Genomic DNA, 26,147 nt, shown 5'->3' with positions numbered 1-26,147 from the left:
ACTACAACTCAACAAGCATTTACCGAGAATCTAACTATTCCCTTAATGAAGAGAGACCAGAATAAACCAGGCTGATTTCTTGACTGGTAGCCTTTATATATTTACTAAAAACATTTTAAAGCTGAGATATGAAGTATTTAGTAATAAATGAGTGACTGCTTCTATATTAATTCAGATCTCAGATGTACACAAAATGCTTGCTTAAACAAAATGTTTTCCATTAAGTCTAGCAAATACTCAAATTTTCAACTTTTGTCTCTTAAGATCCTTACATATACTAGATTTAATGCCCACTCCAAAATCAAAAAAACACTCTGAAGTCATGCAAAATGAAAATTCTAATTTCAGATTCTAATCATTTATAAATTCCCACAATGTAAAAACTTAAAAGCATGATTTCTTTCCTTTCAGAAATGTCCTTTCCAATGACAGGTTAGTAAATTATAAAATAAAACTTTTAGATTTCCATTACCCACATTACCATCTTGTACAGATAGAGAAATCAATCTTTCTTGATCAGGTGCAATACTAGTGCAAACACTGATATTTTTAGTTAGAACACTTGACACTAAAGGAAGAATTATGAAACTAGAACTTCTCTGTGTAAAAAAGCCAGAATAGATTCTAAGTTACATGCTTTATAATTTTACCTTTAAGAGCATAGAAGTAGCAATGGATCAAGCACTTTATTCAGAAAAGTAAAAACAACTGTATAAAATAAACATATCATTGATATTTTTTAAATATTTCTTGCTTAAAAGCTAGGTGTTAATTTTATAAAACACATCAATAAATATCTAAAAATATACAGCTCATGGGTTTATAAATCTCCTTCCTCTGTACTAACAATTTGAAACTACCTTTTTATAAAAAAGCAAAAATTTAAAACAGTATTAAAATCTAGCTTCTGAAAACACTTTCTTTCACATTCTATAAACTCAGAAAAAAGCTGCACTTTACTCAGAATGTAGTTTTTTTAATTTTGTAAACTAAGAGTTAAAATTCAAACTCTGGATTCTGCCAGAGCAAGGCAAGTAAACTTACAGGGACTGTTTCCCTATCTTTTAAATGGTGATGTATATAATACCTCATCATGGGTCTATAGGAAAGATCAGACAACAGATTAAGTCTGAAGTCTAATGCTGAGTGGACACTCAATCAATGATACATATCATTCGGAAGTTAAAGACAGAACATCTGAAGGAACTACCTCTTCCTATATCAAATTCTTTTGTGTCAACAGTCTCAGATGTGAAGACAATTACGAATTTTGTTACAGATTTTTAAGAAGACATATCCCTTTTATTCCCTTTCTGAAGAGTCAATGATTAAATTGGTAGTTTGTTGTTCTCATTACCATTGTGTAACTATTTGTCCTTAACACTTTATGAAATACAATTCAAGACCATTTTCAATAAATGGGGCTAACAACTCTGCAATGGGTCTGAAATTTAATCCAACACAATACACACTTGTCAATATTTCCTGAATCTGTTCTTTAAAACGCTATAAAATGTTGCTTCCTTTTTTCATTTCTCTTCACCAACTTTCTCTGGGTTTCAGCCTTTCCAGGAGAGAGCTGAGCACCCCTCAATGTAGGGCAAGGACATGGAATCCCTATCCTTCAGGTACTGAATGAATGGTCCATTTGGAAAATACTACATGTTTCTAACAAAGAAAAAACTGGGCCATTTAAAACAAAAGAAGTTATAAAAAGCAATGCTTCAAAAAAAAAAAAATGAACTTGACATACTCAATTTATGTAGACTAATTACATATTATGTAAATCGACCTATATAGGCATGGGTAAAAATCAGGTCATCATGTGGTTTTTTCTAATCCTTAAGACCAGTGCTACCCATAAGAATCTTCTGTCATTATGTAAATAGGTTACATTTATGATCCCAAATAAAGTAGTCACCAACCAAACAGGGTTACTGAAAAGTTAAGAGTAAAAAACTTAATCTTTTAATAAATTTAACTATTAAATTTTAATAGCCACATATATCTACTATAATGGTGAACAAAGCCTTACACATTCTCTTTTCTCTTTTTAAAAATGTTTTTTTGATGTGGACTATTTTTAAAGTCTTTATTGAACGCGTTACACTATTGCTTGCGTTTTGTTTTTTGGCCTTGTACCATGTGGGATCTTAGCTCCCAAACCAGAATGGAACCCAAACCACCTGCATTGGAAGCAAAGACAACCACTGGACCACCAGAGAAGTCCCTTTTTTATTGCTCCTTTTCATCACCATTGTGCCCTTTGTCCAGATGGTCTCACTGAACACCTTGTTTTAAACCCCTTCTGTGATATCTCTAAGATCAAACAGCTTGGCAAAACTGTAATCTCAAAAGCAAACAACTACTGAAACAGAATTTTAAAAGCCAGCTGTAAAATGCACTTTTTCATGAAGAGCACTGCAATCAACTATTTTAATTTTCTAATCACAGTTTACTAAAGAAAAAAAAAATGCATACATCTCAGAGTGCTTCAAATTTAACTTTAACAATACAGTATATAACTTCCCTCCTGAATTATCTGTCAGCTACATAATTATCCCCAGGGTAAAATAAAGGCATAATTAAAAACAAGTAAAGCATAAACCAAAGTACAACCAAGCAGAAATAAGAGAACAAATGAAAATTATTCTGTATCTATCTATTCTCTGTGATAATACAGAAATTAATGACTAGAAATATGATGGCTCAAATGCAACAATACAATGAATTAGTCAATGAAGAGCTGCGTAATTTTTATCTCTAGTATTATTTCTCACATCACCAAAGATCAAGAGTCACCTCAATTTTAAGGGATTTGTGGATGACTGATGATGGCTCTTTCCAATTAAATATAAGCATACATTATTTTAAAGTAAAATGATTAAAAAGCTATCATAAAAAATGTTAAGGGCTTTAAGTGCCCTCTCTGTTTCTTCCTTTTTTCATAAGCTTCCTCTTTGTTTCTCCTCTCCACATGTAAACACAGTCTTTTTTTTAAAGCACAAATGTAGGTGTTAAGAAGAAAAACAACTTTTGGTGCACGGCTGTTAAGCCCCTCTCTGGGACTGGTATTAATGTCATCACTACCAATCAAATCCTCCTTTCTTCTGCCTATCAACTTGGCTTTCAGTATCCTGGGGGTGGGGAGGTAGGTAGGAGGGTGGAACAAGTAAAACAACACCAGTATTCAAACATAGGATTCAAAAGAATTCAAATAATGTGAATGCAAGTTATTTGCTAAACTATATATGAATTTCTGAACGATTGCTGACTTGATTTTTTTTGTTTGGCATTTGAGTAAACATTAAAAAACCTTACTAAAGCGTAAAGTAAAGTGAAGTCGTTCAGTCGTGTCCGACTCTTTGCGACCCCATGTACTGTAGCCTGCCAGGCTGCTCCATCCATGGGATTTTCCAGGCAAGAATACTGGAGTGGGGTGCCACTTCTGTCTCCAGGGGATCTTCCCAACCCAGGAATCAAATCCACGTCTTCTGCACTGCAGGCAGACTCTACCGTCTAAGCCACCAGGGAACCGCCCCCCACCACCCCAAAAAATTAACTTACTATTTTCCGTCAAAGCTTGAAGTAGACAATCCAAGCATCCTTCTAAACTATCATCAGTTCTGTCAACAGCTGTTATCTTCAGCTTCTTCAAGGTATCACTGAGATTATCTGCTTAGAGAAAAAAAGAGAAATCAGAAACCTCACTAACTATCATGTTACACGATAAACCAGTACAAACAGGCAAAAGGCTCCCATTATGGTGAATTAATTTTCATATACGTTCCAAAATGGCAATGGACTATACAATTACTCATTTTTTAATAAAATTTTATCCATTTAACTCATATAAAATAGTCACTGGACCTGTATGATACCAAGAATATTCTGTAGTCACAGAACATCTTTTCAGCATTCTTATGCCTTATTTATTGTTCACGAACCAGCCATGTTTAACTGAAAAAAATGAAAAGTCCACAAAAACTTACATAAGCTTTGCAAGTAATAACGGATTACATTTTTTTGGTTTCCTCTGTTGCATTTTAAGTACATAAAATGAAAATGAAGCTTTAGAAAAGTTTCAAAATAATCTGACTTAAAATAAGAAAGTCTGTTTATTATTATGGGCTTCCTTGATGGCTCAGATGGTAAACAATCTGCCTGCAACGCAGGAGACCCAAGGATGGGGAAGATCCCCTGGGAAAGGAAGGGAATGGCTACCCACTCCAGTATCCTTGCCTGGAGAATTCCATGAACAGAAGCCCCTGTCTATGGGGGTGCTCACTAATATAAAGCTTTTAAAATCTACCACTTAAACACTTCAAAGTACTGCTTTAAGCCAAAACATGTACATTTTGGATTTTACAGCACTTTGCATGCTTAGTCACTAAGTCAAGTCTGACTTTTTGCGACCCCATGCACTGTAGCCCTCCAGACTCCTCTGTACGTGAGATTTCCCAGGCAAGAATACTGGAGTGGATTGCCATTTCCTCCTCCAGAGGATCTTCCAGACTCAAAGATTGAACCCACGTCTACTGCATTGACAGGCGGGTTCTTTACCACTGAGCCACCTGAGAAGCCCTTTAAAACACTGCTCTTCTCCTAAATTATATATAGATTTCTCTAGGCCATAGATTCTTAAAATTTTACATATTAAAAATTATTTAGGATGCCAAGGAGTTATTAAATTTTTACTGAAGTATATTTGATGTACAATGTTATGTAAGTAACAGGTGTAGAATACAGTGATTCACAATTTTTTAAGGTTATAATCCATTTATAGTTATTATAAAATACTTGCTATATTCCCTACATTGTACAATATACCCTTGTAGCTTATTATCTACATCATAGTTTGTACTACTTAATCCTCTACCATTTTATTGCCCATGCTTTATTCTATGTATCAGTGAGTCTGTTTCTTTTTTGCTGTATTTACTAGTATGCTGTATTTTTAAAATTCCACATGTAAATGATATCATACAGTATTTGTCTGACTTATTTCACTTAGCATAATACTCTTTAGGTCTACCCACATTGTTGCAAATGGCAGAATTTCCTTCTTGTTTTATACTGGAATACTGAGACAAACAATGTGTGAAATCATTTATATGTAGAATCTAAAAAATACAGCAAACTAGTAAATATAGCAAAAAAGAAACAGGCTCACCAATACAGAGAACAAAGTAGTGGTAACTAGTGTGGAGAAGGAAGGGGAGAGGGGCTGCTATGAACACTGGGATGAATTAGTGATGAATTAATCATTTTGAATTAGTGTTTTGGTATGTATACCCAGGAGTGGGATTGCAGGCTTATATGGTAGTTCTATTTTTAGAGAAATCTCCATAGTGTTTTCCAGTGGTGGCACCAATTTACATTCCTACTAACAGTACACAAGGATTCCCTTTTCTCCACATCCTCACCAACATGTGTTACTTGTGGTCTTTTTAATGACAGCCATTCTGTCAGGTGATAGGTGATATCTCATTGTGGTTCTGACATATTTTCCTGATGATTTTAATGATGCTGAACATTTCTTAATGTGCCTAATGGTCATCTGCATGTCCTTGGAAAATATCTATTCAGGTCTTCTGTTCATTTTTTAATCAGGTTGTTTGTTTTTTCTGGTTTTCAGCTGTATGAGCTATTTATGTATTTAGGAACAGGAACCCTTTATTGGTCATATTATTAGTAAATATTTTCTCGCATTCAGTAGGCTTTTTGTTTTCTTGATGCTTTCCTTTGATGCACAAATGCTTTTAAATTTAATTAGGTCCTTGTTTATTTTTGCTTTCATTTATTTCCTTTGCTTTAGGAGACCGATCCAAAAAAACTATTGCTACAATTTATATCAAAAAGTGTTCTGTCTATATTTTCCTCTAGGAATTTTATAATTTCTGGTCCTATATTTAGGTCTCTAATTCATTTGGAGTATAGCTTTGCATATGGTATTAGAAAATGTTCTAACTTCACTCTTTTCCATGAAGCTATCCAGTTTTCCCAGCACTACCTATTGAAGACACCATCTTTTCTCCATTGTGTGGTCTTGCTTCCTTTGTGGTATATTAATTGACCATAAGTGTGTCAGTTTATTTCTGGGCTTTCTATTCTCTTTCATTTATCTATGGTGCTGCCTGTGCCAGCACTATACTGTTTTGATGACTGCAGCTTTGTAGTATAGTCTGAAGTAAAGGTATGTAATTCCTTCAGCTCTGGTGTTCTTTCTCAGGATTGTTCTGGCTTTTCAGGGTCTTTTGTGCTTCCATACAAATTATTAAATTATTTGTTTTAGTTCTGTAAAAAATGCCATTGGTATTTTGACAAGGATTGCATCTGTAGATTGCTTTGGGTAGTATGGTCATTTTAACAATAGTAATTCTTTCAATCCAAGAATACTGTATATCTTCACCTGCTTGTGTAATCTCAATTTCCTTGTCTCATAGTTTTCCAAGTACAGGTCTTTTACCTCCCCAAGTTGGTTTATCCCTAGGTATTTTATTCTTTTTGACGCAATAGTAAATGGGATTATCATCATAACTTCTCTTTCTGATAGTTCATTGTTAGTGCATAGAAATGCAACAAATTTCTGTATAATAATTTTGTATTCTGCAACTTTACCAAATTCATTGATAAGGTATGATAGTTTCTGGTGGTGTCTTAAGGATTTTCTGTGTATAGTATCATGTATGAAAGAGCTCTTTTTAAAATAATTTATATTGATATTTAACATACTAAAAATTAAAAATGAGACTTTTAAAGACTGATTTTAGTAATTCATTCAAAACTAATATAAAACTATTAACATGATTATATTTTTAATGAAAAATACTTCAAAACTGAGAAAACTTACTGAAGAGCAGCATTGCTCTACATTTTCACAAGTCTCTGTAATGTCTGCCCTATAGAAAAAAACTGGATTCTCATATCTGCGTCTGTACTCAATCTTTTATAATTTGTTGTTTTGGTTGAGTAGATGAAAAAAACTCAGCCTCACACATATACACAGTTGAGAAACAGGAGAGTATTTTAACTGCCCCTTCAGATAATGGTGGGCATTATTTGATATCATACCAAAACTTAATGAGCAGTATTTTTTTAAATGTTGGTTGCCATGTGAAATCTGAAACAATACAAATGAGCACTGCCAAGTTACATGAAAATCCATTGCTCTTTTGCACTTTGAAGCTTTTATACATGCAATGTTATCATCGATGAATTGATCATTAAAAAAATTAGGTTATGGAGATACGCATATCTTCCAAACATTGACACATTTCATTGTACTATTTCAAGATATCATATCTGTTAATATCATCACTAATCCTTTTTAAAGACTAGGTATTAGGAAGCTATCAAGTTGAAAGTGATACAAGTTTTCCAAAGTTCCAATTTTCTCTTAAAAATTCTTAATTTTATCACTAGGAATAGATACTGTCAATTTTTTTCTTCAGTGACAAACTAACCTCATTCATTTGTGAGAAAATATCTGCCAAATATGAAAAGCCAGTTTATCTCTCAGTTCTTAAAAAAAAAAGTTATTCCATGGAAAAAAAGTATCTCAGTCAACTCACAACTCAAGAGTGCACAACTGCTTTCCTTAGAGATAACTATTAGAGTTTACAATGCAATGCAAGTGTTTTATGTGTACTTCCCATTTTATCACATAGTATACTTTCAAAATGTGTACGAAAAGTTTGAGAGCTTTAAAAACATGGTCTTTTTTTTTCTTTTTGATGTGGAACATGCTAAAAATCTACACTGAATTTGTTACAACACTGCTTCTGTTTTGTGTTTTGTTTTCTTCTTCCTTTTTTTTTTTGACCCTGAGCCATGGGAGAGCTTGGTTCCCAGATCAGGGACTGAACCCATACTTGATACATTGGAAGGCAAAGTTTTAACTACTGGACGGCCAGGGAAGCCCACATCATGGACATTCTTACATGAAATTAGGATTTTTTTCAACCTCAAGTATATGATAATAAAGAATACAATAACTACTAATTATTGCAGTTTGCTGCTACTACTGATGAGCACACACTGAAGCACCAGCAGTTTTCAACTCCAATTACTTTTAGAACACTGTGAATGCAAATGTCAACACAGTGAGAAAGAGAAAAAAATGTCTTCCTACTACGCAAACAGTTTTGATGTCACAGACACTCTAATAGGATACCAAAGACCCCTGAGATTGCTGCTCTAGTATTTGAATTTCAGGCATTTTCTTACTTCAAAGTAAGGTATAAATTTTAATAGAATTTTGTACACTGCCAGCTTATGATCTCGGTTCGTTTTCAAGGCAAACCACTCATTTTCACAGTAATCGAAGTCTAAACCCCAACCACTAATGCTGAAGAAGCTGAAGCTGAACAGTTCTATGAAGACCTACAAGACCTTCTAGAACCAACACCAAAAAAAGGCCCTTTTCTCACAGGGGTGTCAGTGTTAGTCACTTAGTTGTGTCTGACTCTTTGTGACCCCATGGAATGTAGCCCACCAGGCTCCTCAGTCCACGGGATTTTCCAGGCAAGAATCCTGGAGTGGGTTGCCATTCCCTTCTCCAGGGGATCTTCCTGACTCACGGATCAAACTCAGGTCTCCTGCATTGCAGGCAGATTCTTTACCATCTGACTCACAAGAAAAGCCTCATCGCAGGGGACTGGAATGTAAAAGTAGGAAGTCAAGAGATACCTGGAGTAACTGGCAAGTTTAGCCTTGGAGTACAAAATGAAGAAGGGCAAAGGCTAACAGTTTTGCCAAGAGAATGCACAGTCATAGCAAACACATTCTTCCAACAACACGGAAGACTACTCTACACATGGACATCACCAGATGGTGAATACCAAAATCAGATTGATTATATTCTTCCCAGCTGAAGATGAAGGAACTCTATATAGTCAGCAAAAACAAGACTGGGGGCTGACTGTGGCTAAGGTCATGAACTCAGGCATTATCTTACTTCAAATAAGGTATAAACTTTTTTTTTCTTTCTTTTTTTATTTATTTTTTATTTTAATTGGAGGCTAATTACTTTACAATATTGTGGTAGTTTTTGCCATACATTCACATGAATCAGCCAGGGGTGTACATGTGTTCCCCATCCTGATCCTCCTTCCCACCTCCCTCCCCATTCCATCCCTCAGGGTCATCCCAGTGCACCAGCCCTGAGCACCGTGCCTCAAATAAGGTATAAACGTTAATAGACTTACTGCAAAATTCAGACTTTAACAGAAGAAAGAAGGGAAAACCGCTAGGCCACTCAAGTATGACCAAATCAAATTCCTCATGATTATCCAGTGGAAGTCACAAATAGATTCAAGGGATTAGATCTGACAGACAGTGCCTGAAGAACTATGGATGAAGGTTCACAGCACTAGGAGATGGTGATCAAAACCATCCCTAAGAAAAAGAAATGCAAAGAGGCAAAATGGTTGTCTGAGGAGGCCTTACAAATAGCTGAGAAAAGAAGAGAAGCGAAAAGGAAAGGAGAAAAGGAAAGATATTCTCATCTGAATGCAGAGTTCCAAAGAACAGCAAGGACAGATAAGAAAGCCTTCCTCAGCGATCAATGCAAAGAAATAGAGGAAAACAATAGAATGGGAAAGACTAGAGATCTCTTCAAGAAAATTAGAGATACCAAGGGAACATTTCAAGCAAAGATGGGCACAATAAAGGACAGAAATGGTATGGACCTAACAGAAGCAGAAGATATTAAGAAGAGGTGCCAGAATACACAGAAGAACTATACAAAAAAGATCTTGATGACCTGGACAACCACAATGGTGTGGTCACTCACCTATAGTCAAACATCCTGGAGTGTGAAGTCAAGTGGGCCTTAGGAAGCAACACTATGAACAAAGCTCAGGGCCGGGGCAATGGGATGACCCAGAGGGATGGGATGGGGAGGGAGGTGGGTGAGGGGTCCAGGAAGGGGAACACATGTAAACTCATGGCTGATTCATGTCAATGTATGGCAAAAACTATTACAATATTGTAAAGTAATTAGCCCCCAACTAAAATAAATCAATTTATTAAAAAAAAAAAAAAAAGCTAGTAGAGGTGATGGAATTCCAGTTGAGCTATTTCAAATCCTAAAAGATGATGCTGTGAAAGTACTGCATTCAATATGTCAGCAAATTTGGAAAACTCAGCAGTGGCCACAGGACTGGAAAAGGTCAGTTTTCATTCCAATCCCAAGGAAGGGCAATGCCAAAGAATGTGCAAACTAATACACAATTGCACTCAATTCACATGCTAGAAAGTCATGCTCAAAATTCTCCAAGCTAGGCTTCAACAGTACATGAACCAGGAACTTCCAGATGTATAAGCTGGATTTAGAAAAGAGAGAGGAACTGGAGATCAAATTGCCAACATCCGTTGTATCACAGAAAAAACTAGAGAAATTTCAGAAAACCATCTACTTCTGCTTCACTGACTATGTGAAAGCCTTTGTCTGTGTGGATCACAGCAAACAGTGGGAAATTCTTAGAGATGGAAATACTAGATTACCTTACCTGCCTCCTGAGAAACCTGTACGCAGGTCAAGAAGCAACAGTTAGAACTGGACATGGAACAATGGACTGGTTCAAATTTGAAAAAGGAGTACATCAAGGCTGTATATTGTCAAACCTGCTTATTTAACTTGTATGCAGAGTACATCATGTGAAATGCCAAGTTGCACGAAGCACAAGCTGGAATCAAGATTGCTGGGAGAATTATAAACAACCTCAGATATGCAGATCACACCATCCTATGGCAGAAAGCTAAGAGGAACTAAAGAGCCTCTTGATGAAGGTGAAAGAGGAAAGTGAAAAAGCTGGCTTAAAATTCAACATTAAAAAAATGAAGATCATGGCCTCTGGTCCTATGACTTCATACTTCATAGCAAACAGATGGGGAAAAAAATGGAAAAAGTGACAGACTTTATTTTCCTGGGCTCCAAAATCACTGCGAATGGTGACTGCAGCCATGAAATTAAAAGACCTTTGCTCTGTGGAAGAAAAGCTGTAACAAACCTAGACAGCATGTTAAAAGCAGTGCTATCACCTTACCAACAAAGGTCCATATAGTCAAAGCTATGGTTTTTCCAGTAGTCATGTATGAATGTGAGAGTTGGACCATAAAGAAGGATGAGTGCTTAAAAATTGATCCTTTCAAACTGTGCTCTTGAGAGTCCCTTGGACTACAAGGAAATCAAACCAGTTAATACTAAAGGAAATTAACCTTGAATACTCATTGGAAGGACTGATGCTGACGCTGAAGCTCTAAAACTTTGGCCTTCTGCTGCAAACAGCAGACTCATTGGAAAAGACCCTGATGCTGGGAAAGACTGAGGGCAGGAGGAGAAGGAGGTGGCAGAGGATGAGATGGTTAGATGGCATTATCAACTCTATGGACATGAGTCTGAGCAAACTCAGGGAATTAGTGAAAGACAGGGAAGCCTGGCATGCTGCAGTCCATGGGGTCGCAAACAGCTGGACATTACTGACTGACTGACTGCTGCTGCTGCTAAGTTGCTTCAGTCATGTCCGACTCTGTGCCACCCCATATATGGCAGCCCACCAGGCTCTGCCGTCCCTGGGATTCTCCAAGCAAGAACACAGGAATGGGTTGCCATTTCCTTCTCCAATGCGTGAAAGTGAAGTTGCTCAGTCGTGTCCAAATGTTTGCGACTCCATGGACTGCAGCCTACCAGGCTCCTCTGTCCATGGGATTTTCCAGGCAAGAGTACTGACTGACTGACTGAAGAACAGCAATTATAAAATAAGTGGTCATTAATTTTCCATGCTAACACAGGAAAAGGTAAACTTAAAAATTTATGTTATATAATACTAACATGCTTCAGTGATGCCACATACAACTTGTGGCTAACCTAATAATCCTAAATAAACTTTATTAAAAATTTCAGCGTTATCATTCACAACCAATGCTAATATTTATTTTCTTAAGAGAGCTCAAATAGCTTAAGAAATTGATTTTTTTCCCTGAAGGAAAAGAAAACTATGTCCATATGTATGTATTCTGTTAACAGAAAAGAAGTCATAGGGAATCATATCTCAGATATACTTGTTCAATCTTAGTAAGTAGCTATTAGGTTGATTTTTCTGAAATAAAGTATGAATAAGATAATATCTAAGTTGATATTACTAAAAGTAACAAATATTTACCACAACACTGAGGAAAAAACAAGATATCCTGTTAGTCAAATTATAATAATCCATCGAAACTGTCAGTCAACAAGTAACAAATGCAGTTAAGACTTATTTAGTACTGTGTGTACAGACATCTGGACCTGTTTTACTTCTTTGCCTTCATTCCATCCCCAGTGCTCCTTGCTTGACATCCCCTTCTCATTAAATCTCAGCCTAACCGTCACCACCCTAGAGACCATCTGTGCTTGTCTAAACCTTCTCTTCCTCAACCCTCTAGGGTCATTTTCTATCACTGCACCCAGCCTTCGCAGCTGCTCCCCCACTATATCGTATGGGGCACCTTGTCAATTATAGTCATTGCACTATACCTATTACTTGGCACAAAAAGGTAGCCAGTCAATATGTGTTAAATTAACTCAGTACATAAAGGAACACATTCCTTACTTGCAGAAAGCTGTCTCGTTACCATCCTCTGTGTCACCCACTTATAAGCCAAAGTATACCAACGGGGAAGGGAAGGTATTCAATGTTACCTGTTAAATATGCATTCCATATTATCAGAAATATAAATCAGGATGTTATATTTTAATATAGAAAGATATTAATGAAGCCAATTTAAGTACTTAAGGATATAAAATATATAACTAAAAACTACATATATTTTTTAAAAGATTTCTAATCAGTTAAAAAAAAATCATCCAGTCTCTCCATAGAAATAATTATACATGTAATGATGTGAGACTTTTTGAGGAAAAGTTCACTAAATTCTCCATCCAGAGACAGTCAAAGCTGTCAACATAATTATTGCAAATTTAATATATCTTTTAAGCATTTTAAATGAATTAAGAGGCTACTACTTTAAAAACTTGCACCGTGAATCCATTTAAAAAGTGTTAGAATGTTGATATCTTGATGGGAATAGTGATTACATAAGTATGTACATTTGTCAAAGCTCAAACTGTACACTTAAAATCTGTGCATTTTAGTTTGTGTGAATTATACCTCATTAAAAGAGCATACTGAAAAATAAAATGACTGAAGCAGTAACCCCTCTTCCGCTGGCCTCAAGCTTCCTTACTAGGAATTGCTATTACAGTGACACATATGCCTCCTCATTTGGCAACTGCCACCTCCATTATCCAGGAGAGGAATGATTTATCTCACTAATAAGTTGAAAGAGAAGAACTAGGTATGCATAGCTCAGCCCCTTCTGGGCTCCTGATCTTTTAGCAGAAGGGGCAAGAATTTTGTTTCTCGCTCTCTTTGGCTGTCCAGCTGTACCAGTAACAAGATTATTAGTAAACATATCTAATTCAGCTCCAAAGTATTAGCTGTTACTTTGTGACTATGCAAATAAGCCCTGTCCTTCACTCTAGACTTTATCAATTTTAAAGCAGTTATTTTGAATTCCACCAGAGAATTCATCTGCTTATATCGCCAATGATTCTGAACTTGGGCAGGGATGCTATATGCTAAGTTGCTTCAGTCATGTCCGACTCTTTGCAACCCCACGGACCGTAGCCCGCCAAACTCCTAAGTCCATGGGATTCTCTAGGGAAGAATATTGGAGTGGGCTGCCAACAGAGGGTATTATTTTTGGACTCCCTCAACTATGACAGTACATCTCAGTAGTGAATCCTTACCATCTGAATTTTTTGTGCATACATTCATGTTTCTGTATTTTACATTTACTTATGATTTAAGACAGGCTTCCATGGTGGCTCAGTCAGTAAAGAATCTGCCCTCAATGCAGAAGACCCTGTTTTGATCCCTGGGGGTCAGGAAGATCCCCTAGAGAAGGAAACGGCAACCCACTCCATTATTCTTGCCTGGAGAATCCCATGGACAGAGAAGCCTGGTGGGCGACAGTTCATGGGGTCACAAAGAGTCGGACATGATTTAGTGACTAAACCACCACCAAGATTTAAGGCACTGTAACTGTTCTAATATAAAACTTCTAAGCTTCTGGCTGGTGGGGAGGGCATGTTCTAAGAGAAAATTTCTCAGCTCCTGGCTAGAGGGGAGGGCAGGGGCAGTAAGTAGAGCAGGCTAATTTTCATGTGCAGTTCTAGTATTAAGAAGTATTAACAACTAAAATGAATTTTTTTTTCTTAAAAGAATAATTTCTTATATGACAGCATACGGTCTAGCTTATCTTGTGAAAGAAAATATGACATCTTCGAAGAGTTAAAGGAAAACCGACTTTGGTCATTAATTCTGTGTCTCCTACTTCTTAACCACTCAATCACTCTTAAAACCACAATCTGATGAAGTTCTCTAAAACTATCAAAATTAGCCTTAAATGATATCTTGACAAATCCAATGGACTTTTCTCGACTCTCTTATTTAATATCCTTGCAACGAGACTCTTTGTTCTCCTCTTACTTCAAAACACCAGCGTCTCTGAACATTTGTTCTTGGTCATCTTCTTTTCTACCTACTCCTTTAATGTTAGTGTGACCTTGGTTTTGCCCCGAGTCCTCTTCTCTCTCTGGATAACAGACATGTTCACCAGAGAATTAGAATGGTATGCTGATCAGTGACAAAAATCCCCAAATAATCCAATCAAAGATGGGCAGGGGACCTAAACAGACATGTCTCCAAAGACATACAGATAGCCAACCGACATAACAGACATATGAAAAGATGCTAAACAATGCTAATTATTAGAGAAGTGCAAGTCAAAATACAATGGTTACCACATGATTCAGCAATCCCACTCAGCATATGTATCTTTTTTAATTAGAGCCTTCATCTTTTACAAATATACGCCTAGGAGTGGGATTCCTGGATCACATGGTAATGACCTATATGGGAACAGAATCTAAAAAAGTATGGATATATCTATATAACTATATATATATATATATATAAGAATGGAATATATATATATAAGAATGGAATATATATAATATATAATATATATATATATATAGCCGCTAAGTCATGTCCGACTCTTACAACCCCATGGACGACAGCCCCCCAGGCACCTCTGTCCATGGGATTTCTCAGGCAATAATACTGGAGTGGACTGCCATTTCCTCCTCCAGGGGATCTTCCCAACCCAAGGATCAAATCTGCATCTCCTGCATTGGCAGGTGGGTTCTTTACCACTGAGCTATCAGGGAAGCCCACAATGGAATATTAATCAGGCATTAAAAGAATAATGTTCTGCCATTTGCCAATAATGTGGGTGGACCTAGAGATTATCATACTAAGTGAAATCAGACAAATATTATACACTATCATTTATGCATAGAATCTAAAAATTAGTACAAATGAACTTATTTACAAAAGAGAAACAGACTCACAGACACGGAAAACAAACATGGTTACCAAAGTGGCAGGGAGGTATAAATTGGGAGTCTGAAATTAACAGATACACGCTACTACATATAAACAGCAAGGATTAACTGTACAGCATAAGAAACTATATTCAATATCTTGTAACAAACTCTAATGGAAAAAAATAGAAAAATAATAGATATATGCATATATGTATAGCTTAATCACTTTTCTGTACACCTGAAACACAATATAGTAAATCAACTATACTTAAACAAATTATTAAAAAAATAAATACATAGAATGTTATGCTGGCTCTCTTTCTGTCCTTCCTTCCTTTACCCAGTTGAACACATAACTTCCTTTATCTATCCAGCTATCTACCTATCAATACAAAAAACTGCCCCTTTTTAGGCCTTGTTAAATTTGGATAAAATGTGACTATAACTTTTGTTAACCATGATCAGCAAGCTCGCTCTCATTTCAGGTGTTTCCTCTTAGAAGCCCTTGTTAAAGGTATTAAGACATAAAGACATGAACACAGCTACACTTCCTGCTAGAACTTTTCAAACAACCTTGTGCAGTCTTTCCTCTTCTAACCCTGTACACCATCAGGCACCAAAGGCTCTTTATGCTCCGATTTCTCTTCTGTTAGGGAGAAAGTCAATTTACTGGTCTCTATGTGTGTATTGCAATGCAAGTGTTTTAGTAAGACCTAAAATTTCACAGCTATCAGTTTCTCTTTTCTTAGTATCAATCTAAAAAAAAAATGATGAGAAAAGTGGGGCTATTTTTATATTTAAATAACTGGACTACAGAAGTGCTTAAGATAATCACTATCAAAGAATATACTGTGCAAAATGGCCATTCTCAAAATGAGACAGTGTCATATTAAGATAGGAAGTCCTGAAATTCTTTTTCTTAAAAGAGAAAAACAACCACTGTTTATTTCTAATATAATAGTATAAAGTCAAGCAGTGTGTACTCTGCAACTTTTGCTTTATAGTCAATCTGAAGAGTGGGGTTGATGGTCAGAACAGTTGATGGTAGAGAAGACATACCATTTATTTTTAACAAATTTGTATTTTCCAAGTATTATTCCCTAATTAAATACCTGAATGCTGAAAGCACTATTTCATATGCAAGGATATTGATATTTAGTCACAAAATAGATCCAAAAGGGAATTATTTTAGGACCCAGAATTATTCAGCTTTCAGTGTTATGTTCATTTTTTCTTTCTGAATCTCATTAATCCAAAATTGTTTTTTTTTAATTGAAATATAGTTGATTTACAATGTTTCAGGTGTACAATAAAGTGACTCGGAGATATATATATGTATATATATATATATATGAAAAACAGTGTGTATGTATACATATATACATATGCACACTGTTTTTCAGATTCTTTTCCATTATAGGTTATTACAAGATATTGAATACAGTTCCCTGTGCTATACAGTAAGTCTTAATATTTTATACGTAGTAGTGTGCATCTGTTAATCCCAAATCCCTGATTTATTCTTCCCTCTCTTTCCCCTTTAGTAAATGCAAGCTTGTTTTCTGTGTGTTTGAGTCTATTTCTGTCTTGTAAATAAGATCCTTTGCAATGTCAGATAGTCAGAAAGAAAAAAGAGTCCAAGATGGTAGAATCATGCAGAGGGTTAAAAAAAAAAAAAAACCATGAAAGGGGGAAGTGGAGGACCAGAGTGAGAACCTCAGGCAAGAAAACACTGACCAAAACACAACCCCTTCCCTGATTGCTGCTGGGCATAACCAATGAGGCAAACACTGGTACCATCCTCTATTTTGCATTGAGCACAACCAATCCTACTCCAGCGGAGGAAACAGAAAGTACAAAAGAAGCAGCCAAGAAGGCTCCGTGCGCTTCTTTAGGGGTCCGCCCTCTCTCCTGTCTCAGGAGTCTGCTGCCTGCTTGAGCTATAACTAGTTTGTCATTAAGATTACTGCCTGCTTAATAAAATCCCGTGTTTGAGATACAAGTTCTTCAGTCACTCTAAATCTTTGTTATCAGCAGACAAGAACTGAGTGAGAGAAATGAACCAAACTGACAGTATCACTTTTTTATATTCCAAATGTAAACCCTGAAATTCTTTGTGTTATTCATGGTAGCATAATGTTAAGAGTTTATCTTCTATACAGAGGTTATCTAGAAATAATCCCTTTAGCTTCAAGGTCACTGGATGTAAATAAAAATATAGTGTATATTTTTACATGTTAATTCTATCATCTTACTATATAGTAGTGGATGGATGGACAGACTGATTGACAGATAGGTATTTATCTCTCTGGACAACTATATCACTACTGATGACGAATGCTGCTAACTGGGTTTGTGAAAGTTCACGATCTATTTGTTTATGCCCCAAATTCAAATTCCACTCAATATTTTCTAAATATACAGTCTCTTAGTAATAGCAACACTCTTATGAGAGAGATTAAGTATTTCTTGAAACTGAAGAGAATATAATCTTCATGTACATAAAAAGTAGCAAAGCTTTACCATATCATTATTACACCAAATAAAAAAATTCTTTTGTACTAACAAGCTTTTGAAGCACCTAGAATATAGCCAATGCATGCCTGGAAGAATTTCATATTCATCTCAAAATGAATGGCATTAAGTCAGTTTAGGGCAAGTGGCTTAGGGAGCTGGAAATAATAACAATCTCTCTTGAATATTTTATTTCACTTATCTAAAGGGTTTACTATCTGACAAAATTAAAGTATTTTATAAGTTTGTCTAGTAAAGTAGGAATAAATCATTGTTTTTTACTAGTGTGACAATGGAAAGTAGAATATTAAAATTCATAGTATTTTCAGCTTTTGTAAATTTTAACTCAGTTTCTTATTATTTTGCTTAATGTATCTTTATAGATTAAGTCCCAGGCCAAGTCTAAAACCCAGAACCTTTTAACAAATTAGCTTATTGTGTCTTCCATTAAATTATATGTGTGAGGAAATAAAAAACCTTTAAAACACATTTGCTTCCTTCTTTCTTTTAATCCATTTCTGCTAGTTGAAAGGAGAAAGCAATGGCACCCCACTCCAGTACTCTTGCCTGAAAAATCCCATTGACAGAGGAGCCTGCTAGGCTGCAGTCCATGGGGTCGCTTAGAGTTGGACATGACTGAGCCACTTCAAGTTCACTTTTCACTTTCATGCATTGGAGAAGGAAATGGCAACCCACTCCAATGTTCTTGCCTGGAGAATCCCAGGGACGGGGGAGCCTGGTGGGCTGCTGTCTATGGGGTCGCACAGAGTCAGACACGACTGAAGCGACTTAGCAGCAGCAGCAGCTAGTTGAAAACTCAAAAACCAACAGAGGACTTAAGTTCCCTCTGGTTATTATCCCTCCTCCTTTGCAAATAAATCTTAGATTCTGTAACTTTATTAACACTAAAATGAGTATGTTAAGATTCTTTCTGATTCTTATGAAACCTGGGTCAAACTTCTCAATTTCTATTCACCTGGCTAAATACCTCATAAATATGATCTTCTCAAAGCACATCACTATTCTTTCAAAAGTATTCAGTCATTAATAATTACTAAAGTTCAAAATACCTGACATCAAAGCCAAGAGCCTCAACTAACATTATGCCCTCATCTCTTATTTCTTTCTCACGTAACATTATATATGTCAGTCCCACTACATTACCGGCTTTTTTGCAGGCATACTCCCATTTTTATAACTGTGCTTGTTAAATTCTCCCTGTCTAAAATGCCTTTCTGTGCATTCTCCATCTACAGAATGACTACTTATACTTACTCCACAGAGTCAACTAATATTCAATTCTGATGTGAGATGTTCTATATTCTTGAAATCAGATCAACCCCTTCCTTTTCTAGGCTCCCATATTTTGTTCATAACCTCAATGATGGCACTGAGTTCACTGTTTTCTATATTGCCATTTTTTCACCATAACAAGCAACTCATGGACAAAGATGGCAGCATATTTTAATGATTAATAGCCTCTGGAGTCAGTTCATCTGGGTTCAAATCTTAGTTCCACCACTTAAATTGTACAAACTACACAAGCTTATTTTGTTTTCTCATATATAAAATGTAGATGACAATAATAAGTAACACATAATAATAATGTGCTGTGCTTAGTCACTCAGTCGTGTCTGACTCTTTGCAACCCCATGGACTGTAGCCTGCCAGCCTCCTCTGTTCATGGGGTTTCTACAGGCAAGAATACCAGAGTGGGTTGCCATGCCCTCCTCCAGGGATAATAACAATAATATCATGTGTGCTAGGGCTTATTGTAAGAGCATTATGCATAACCTCATTTAATCCTTGCAACACTCTGATGTGTTATTATTATATTATAATAATATAATATAATATGTAGTATAATAATATAATAATAACAACACTCACCAGAGTGTTGTGAGGATTAAATGAAGTTATACATTATGCTCTTACAATAGGCCCTAGCACACATTAAACAATCAACCACTGTTGATGACTGTTGATATAATAATAACTGTCAAAGTTGTACTACTCATTACACCCACCATGCTGTCTCTCATACAGTAAGCATTCAGTGAACAACTGCTGCACAGAATTTAACGGCACTCACCAGATGTGACCCATCAAATGAACTATTTTCAATTTGTTTTTTCAATGTTATATAATGTTTTATACACATATGCAAAGCTTAATTAAAATGTGTAAATGTGATAATATCATCTCCTTTTTTGCCTGGTCTACCTTGCCCCCATATCAATCTCTCTATTTACATGTCAATAACCTAAGTTTTTTAAGCTTTCATTTTTTTTTTTAAGAACTTTTTTTTTTTAACAGAATCATGTATAGATATATACAGTAAATTTGGGGAGCTTTGTTCACTAAAATGGGATTATATTACACAAACTTTTTTGCATCTTGGTTTTCTCACTCAATAACTCATAAATTACTCTAAGCCAATCTGGATAGTTCTAACTCATGTTTTTAAATAACTGCCATACTTCATAGTACAGACATATATCACAATTTAGTCAATCATTCCTGTATACATTTTCACTTTCTTCTGCTATGTTTCATTTTGGTCATTGGTACCACTAATGCAATAAGCATCACTGGACATGTACAGAGTACTTTTGGTTTTATGAGATAGCCTCTCAGGATGGAATTGCTGATATTTTAATTTTAAATGGGGCTGCCCTGGTAGCTCAGACAGTAAAGAATCTAAATGCTGCAAACAGCTGTCCAAAAAGGATGAAAGATCTCACTTTTCTTATAGCTATGTGTGATAGTATTCTTTTTCCAGTAACCTGGCTAACAATAAATATTGGTATCTATTTCTTGATGGTCTGATTAATTTGTATTAATTTAACCACTATAAGGGCTTCCCTGATAGCTCAGTTGGTAAAGAATCCACCTGCAGCGCAGGAGACCCCGATTCAATTCCTAGGTCGGGAAGATCCCCTGGAGACGGGATAGGCTACCCACTCCAATATTCTTGGGCTTCCTTTGTGGCTCAGCTGGTAAAGAATCCACCTGCAATGCAGGAGACCTGGGTTCGCTCCAAGGGTTGGAAGATCCCCTGGAGAAGAGAATGGCCACCCACTCCAGTATTCTGGCCTGGAGAATTCACAAAAAGTCTGACACAACTGGGCAACTTTCACTTCACTTCAACCACTATAAATGTCAGCATCTTTTCATGTTTGTTGGCCACTGGATTTGCTTTCTTGTAAAATGCTTATTCACATCCTTCACCTAGTGTTCAAATAGGTTTGTCAGTCTTGCTGTTATTGTACAGTACAAACATTAACCTTTTGTCTGTAATCCATTTAACTTTGTTTCTGCACATCTATTACTATTCCACCAAAATTGTTTACGTATTTTTTTCTACTTTTCCTTTATAGCATCTGGATTTCCAGCCATGGTTAAGAAACTCTTGGGCTTCCAGCAAATGCCTCAATTTTCTTACATTATTATGATTCTTTTAGCTTTTATTTAAGGCTTTGATTCACAGGAATTCATTTTTATATATGGCCCAAGATTAGGATTTATTTTTATTTTATTGCATCAGGAGTAGTTTTAATACTCCATCCTTTTCCTGTGGAATTAAACTACCACCTTTGTCTCTTTATACAGAAATGTATTTTCTGAAGTCTCTCTTCTTTCCAGTGACCTTTGTCTATTCTTATACTAACATCATATCTATGTAATCAATCACACTGGCTCTATCTAATATTCTGATTATCTGGTTAAGCTAGTACTGCCACTATGTTCTTTTTCAGCTAGCTTGACTACTGAGTAGTGTCTCAGATTTTTTCCTTCTATAAGAGCTTTAAGATCATTTCATCTCATCATTCCAAAGTGATGAATGAATAAAAACCCTCCTGGGATTATAACTGGAATTATATTAAATTCATATCTTAACTGGGATAATTTGCATTCTTAACACTATTAAGTCTTCTCTTAAATATATGTATTTGATTTTATTCTGATCGTTTTAGGTGTCTTAGTAAAATGTTCTATTTTTATGTAGATTTTGTAATTTATTATTACAAAACAATAATTTATTTTAATAATTTAAAAATAATTTTGTAATTTATTATTAAGTCTATTTGAACATATTTAAAAATTATGTCATTTGTGAGAACAATAATTTTTCCCAATATCATATGCAGGTTTTTATGCCTAGAGCAGGAAAGAGCTACTTTGTATAATTATTACATAATCAGCTAAATTTTCTTATTAATATGAAGTTATTAAAAAACAAGTACTTTTTAGTTTCCTGAGTTTTCTATATATACATTTATATGATTAGTAAAAACAAATCATGTTATCGCTTCTTTTCTAATGTTGAGACCCATTTCCAAGACAAGATCAAAGGAGAAAACAGTTCTAAACTCGACTAACTCATGGCCAACTAAGTTACATTTACGTTAAATTCATGTTGCATTTACGTTAAAATGCAATATAGAAAACTTTCTGTCCTGCTCTTAAAACCACTGCATCCTCCCTGACTCTCTGAAAGTGAGATACACTCACATAAACATACATACACACCTAACAAAACAGGGACTTATTTCTTGGCAAGTTAAAAAAGGTTTAGTAAAGAAGTTCATGACTCAGTCACTACTGCTAATACTATAGAATCCTGGGGGGTCAAAACATCAACTGGCAGGGGGAACATCTGAGAATATTGGAAAAGATTTAAAATTTAATCATTCATTATTATTTTCATAATTATTGTTTGGTCATAGAATAAAGAATTTAAAAATTAAAGTGAATGTAAAGCTAATGTAAACAGGCCACTTTCTTTAGTTTCCAAGATTAAGTTCCATAGAAGTGGTCTGACAGGAATCTACCTATTTAGTGAATACTAAACTTGACTTGAAAAAGAGATACCTGAGTAAAAATGTAACAGTTCGAAGTATATGTGTTGCAGTATTTACTTTCAATAGCAATTCAGGCAATACTTGGGGGAAATAGAAATATTTGTAATATTTAGAGTGAAACAAATGAAGGCTAGAAACTGTTCCACTTAATGAAAGAACTCCTAATTTCTACCTTAATTCATTAATCACTTTAACATGTAATCATACCTCTTCATACACATGGGTTCTCTCCCAATATGCTTCTCCAACTGCAATGATACGGTAACTCTGTCCATTTGCCAGTTACCCACACATCCATCTGCTGGATATGCCTTTTCATTCCACAAGATTTTAACAGCACATCTCACATTACTTCCTTCCTCATTTGAAATTACTAACTTAAGAGTTCATAAAAATGTAAGATCTTAGATGAATTTGATTAATCTCTTCTATATGTCAAGAGTTTGAACTACATGTAAGTAGACAAATTTCAAAATTTAAATTAAGTTCATAAATCTATTTAAGTAAGAAATCATTTTTGTACAGTATTATACCGTTCTATTCTGTATTTTTGACTTTGCTAGTTTTATAGTCCTAGGTTCATATAACTCTTTTAGTTTATTTTTACTATTTCTACTACTTGATGGAAATTCTTATACAACAGGAGATTCTTTGAGGATACTCACACTACTCTCCTATAGAAGAAACTTAAATTTTGAAAACCTACTTTACTGAGTTACTTGTACTTGCATTTTTTATTACAGATTAATGGTATAAACTGCCATAATTAAGAAACATTTTTATTAAGATATTACACTAAAAACAATGACTATGTTTCACTGTAAGTTTTCTTCTCTATTTCAGAAATCAGATAAAAAACTTTTTGAGCACTCACTTGTCATGCATTCTTAAACAGAGTTAAAGCCTAATTTAGTTTGAACCTGTAAAACTGCAGTCTTAGTAACATGTCATCTTTGATTAGAGGGTTGAGAATCTGAACGATAACCTTCACAACTACAATATTAAACCATAATGGATAAGAGCAAGGTACAGTGGTACAGTTTGTAAAATTGTATTTCACACAATGCCAAAAGACCTTTTCACTGAGAGTTCAAGAATTATCTCACTGGTTTATAGTTGTCAAATATAGCTTTAGCAGATAATGACATCAGCTTTTCTTTTTTATTTAGAGAATGATTTATGTTGAGATTCGGGATTAATTAATTCTTTGACCCAAACTGACCAAGAAAAATACCAGGGTAATTTCCTCTCCTCAACGATCCCCTAACAGAAAGATTTAAAATACTACCATACTAAATAGTCGTCAACACCCAGGATATAGTAAACCAACTTAGAAAATCAATGTGGATAAATCTACAAAGCATGATGGCATTTGTCAAAGAATTTTAAAGACACCCAATAATTATACTAGAATACTGGTGAAACTGCCTCATCTGTCGTTACAAACAGCTTCTATGTACAACTGTGGGACACAGGAGAAGCTGGAGAGTGGAAACTATATACTTTCAAACTTCACTTCTGTAAAGCTAATTGAGTCCATAACAAAAGAGAAACTCTCTAAACATAAAAAGTAACTCCTTGACATGTATTTGCCCTATTCCAGCTCTCTATACCTGGTGTGTGCCTGCAAACCGAGTCCTCACAGTATCAGCATTCTATCACCAGGATTCTTTGGAACAATGTTTTATCAGTTTACTTTATTATCCCCTATTTCCCAGTTTCTCAGGCCCCGTTTATCTTCAGGCTTTCATACTCTATTTAGTCCCTTAGAATAGTACATTGATCTTGGACTTAATATCTTAGCTGTGACCTTTAACCCCTCCAGGACACTACTCAAGTGTCTGCCTATAATGCTTCCGCTCCTGCATTTAGATTCAAGAGTAAAAGACAACCTGCCTCCAAGCTCTGCCCTGGACTGTAGGACATGCCTGACAAGGGTAGGGGAGGAAGAACATACAAGAGACAGATAATATAATTTCAATAAGAGGAAATCCTACAATAAACCAAAGTGTTTGGGGGCTATCTACTTACACTTCCAAACAGTCTTGCACAATATCTTCACTAGAATATACTTAAAGCTATGACTAATCAATTATGAAAGAGTAGAAGTAAATACCTTGCTTTAAATGTTTTGTAATAATAGAGAACTAGATTAAAGATTGACATAAAAGACCTACATAAATAGAACTTTCTTTAGCTAGAGAATAAAGAAGCACTTCATTAAGAGTGGCACAAGGCAAATAGTCTTATTTCATAACTGAATAAATACAAGGAAGAGATAATGTACACTGAAATTTATAAACTCTTAGGCAATAACTTTTCTGGGTAATAAAATGTCAACCAGAGAAAAAAGATATACAAACAAGGAGTTGTAAGTGTAACAGATGAATTTAATATAAGGCATATGTTAAGGAATATATTGGGCTTCCCTGGTGGCTCAGACTGTAAAAAATCCATCTGCAATGCAGGAGACCTGGGTTTGATCCCTGGGTTGGGAAGATCCCCTGGAGGAGGGCATGGCAACCCACTCCAGTATTCTTGCCTGGAGAATCCCCAGGGACAGAGGAGCCTGGTGGGTTACAGTCCATAGCGTTGCAAAGAGTTAGATATGACTGAACAACAAAGTACAAGGAATAGACTAAGAATTTTTAAAAAACCTAATAAAAATGATATTGTCTGAACTGTAAGTTATGAACCCACAAAGTAATGTTTCCCCAAGATACTGCTTCAGAAAGCAAAAAGAATCTTGAGGGTCAAGGTAAAGCAAAAGAAAATTTAGATAAAAATACACAAAACAGATAGTATGATATCTGTATCTAAAGCTGTATCTTATCTGTATCTAAAGCTACAATGTACCATGAATTTAAAAGGAATCCTATTCAAGCAATAGGATGAAGAGACATTAGGTTAGTCTTCAACTTATTTGTCTCTCAGCTTCAGATTCACTCTTATTGCCTGATCTGTAAGAAATGAATCTGGGCCTTCTAAATACTTTTTCTTTGCCAGAAGGTAGGATACAGGCTTTGCAGATGACAATGGATAGCACTGAAGAGGTATCTCCTTCCTGCCCAGCCTGCATAATTTTGTTCAGTATCAAGTGTCTGCAAGTAACTGCCTTCACTACACATATCTCCAGCTCTCAACTGAGGCAGAAGTGCTGTGTACAACAGTCCCACAAAACTCAAGTCTACATCCCAGGTTACTGCTTCCCACACCCTCTCCTCAGCCCTGGAAGTGTGCATGCCAGAAGCCCTTTGGATCTGGCCACCCAGAGACACTCTGGCCCAAATTGTACACAGGAGTGTCCTGGGTTCCTGCAGAAGGCCTCT

The 26,147-nt window shown here is 35.6% G+C and overlaps 1 protein-coding gene across 26 annotated transcripts in view; it reads right to left on the bottom strand.

Annotated features, from left to right (window-relative positions):
* The window catches only part of RAP1GDS1 (Rap1 GTPase-GDP dissociation stimulator 1), a 147,841-nt gene that overhangs the window by 101,811 nt on the left and 19,883 nt on the right, over positions 1 to 26,147 (bottom strand). For 14 of the 26 annotated variants that reach the window (XM_081596212.1, XM_081596274.1, XM_081596307.1 and 11 more), the window contains exon 2: positions 3,568 to 3,675. Coding sequence is in view for 18 of the 26 variants with exons in the window: in XM_081596089.1 (XP_081452215.1) it covers positions 3,568 to 3,675 (108 nt within the window). In the remaining 8 variants the exon portion in view is untranslated. Of the gene's footprint in view, positions 1 to 3,567; positions 3,679 to 26,147 lie in introns of all 26 variants that reach the window. The other 12 variants (XM_081596229.1, XM_081596285.1, XM_081596220.1 and 9 more) reach the window with 1 other exon arrangement.

Source organism: Giraffa tippelskirchi, chromosome 1 (genome assembly GCF_054371585.1).
Source record: "Giraffa tippelskirchi isolate mGirTip1 chromosome 1, T2T-mGirTip1v1.2.pri, whole genome shotgun sequence".
NCBI classification, from domain to species: Eukaryota; Metazoa; Chordata; class Mammalia; order Artiodactyla; family Giraffidae; genus Giraffa; species Giraffa tippelskirchi.
Note: the sequence above shows the minus strand (reverse complement) of the source record. Positions and strands in the feature narration are given on the sequence as shown.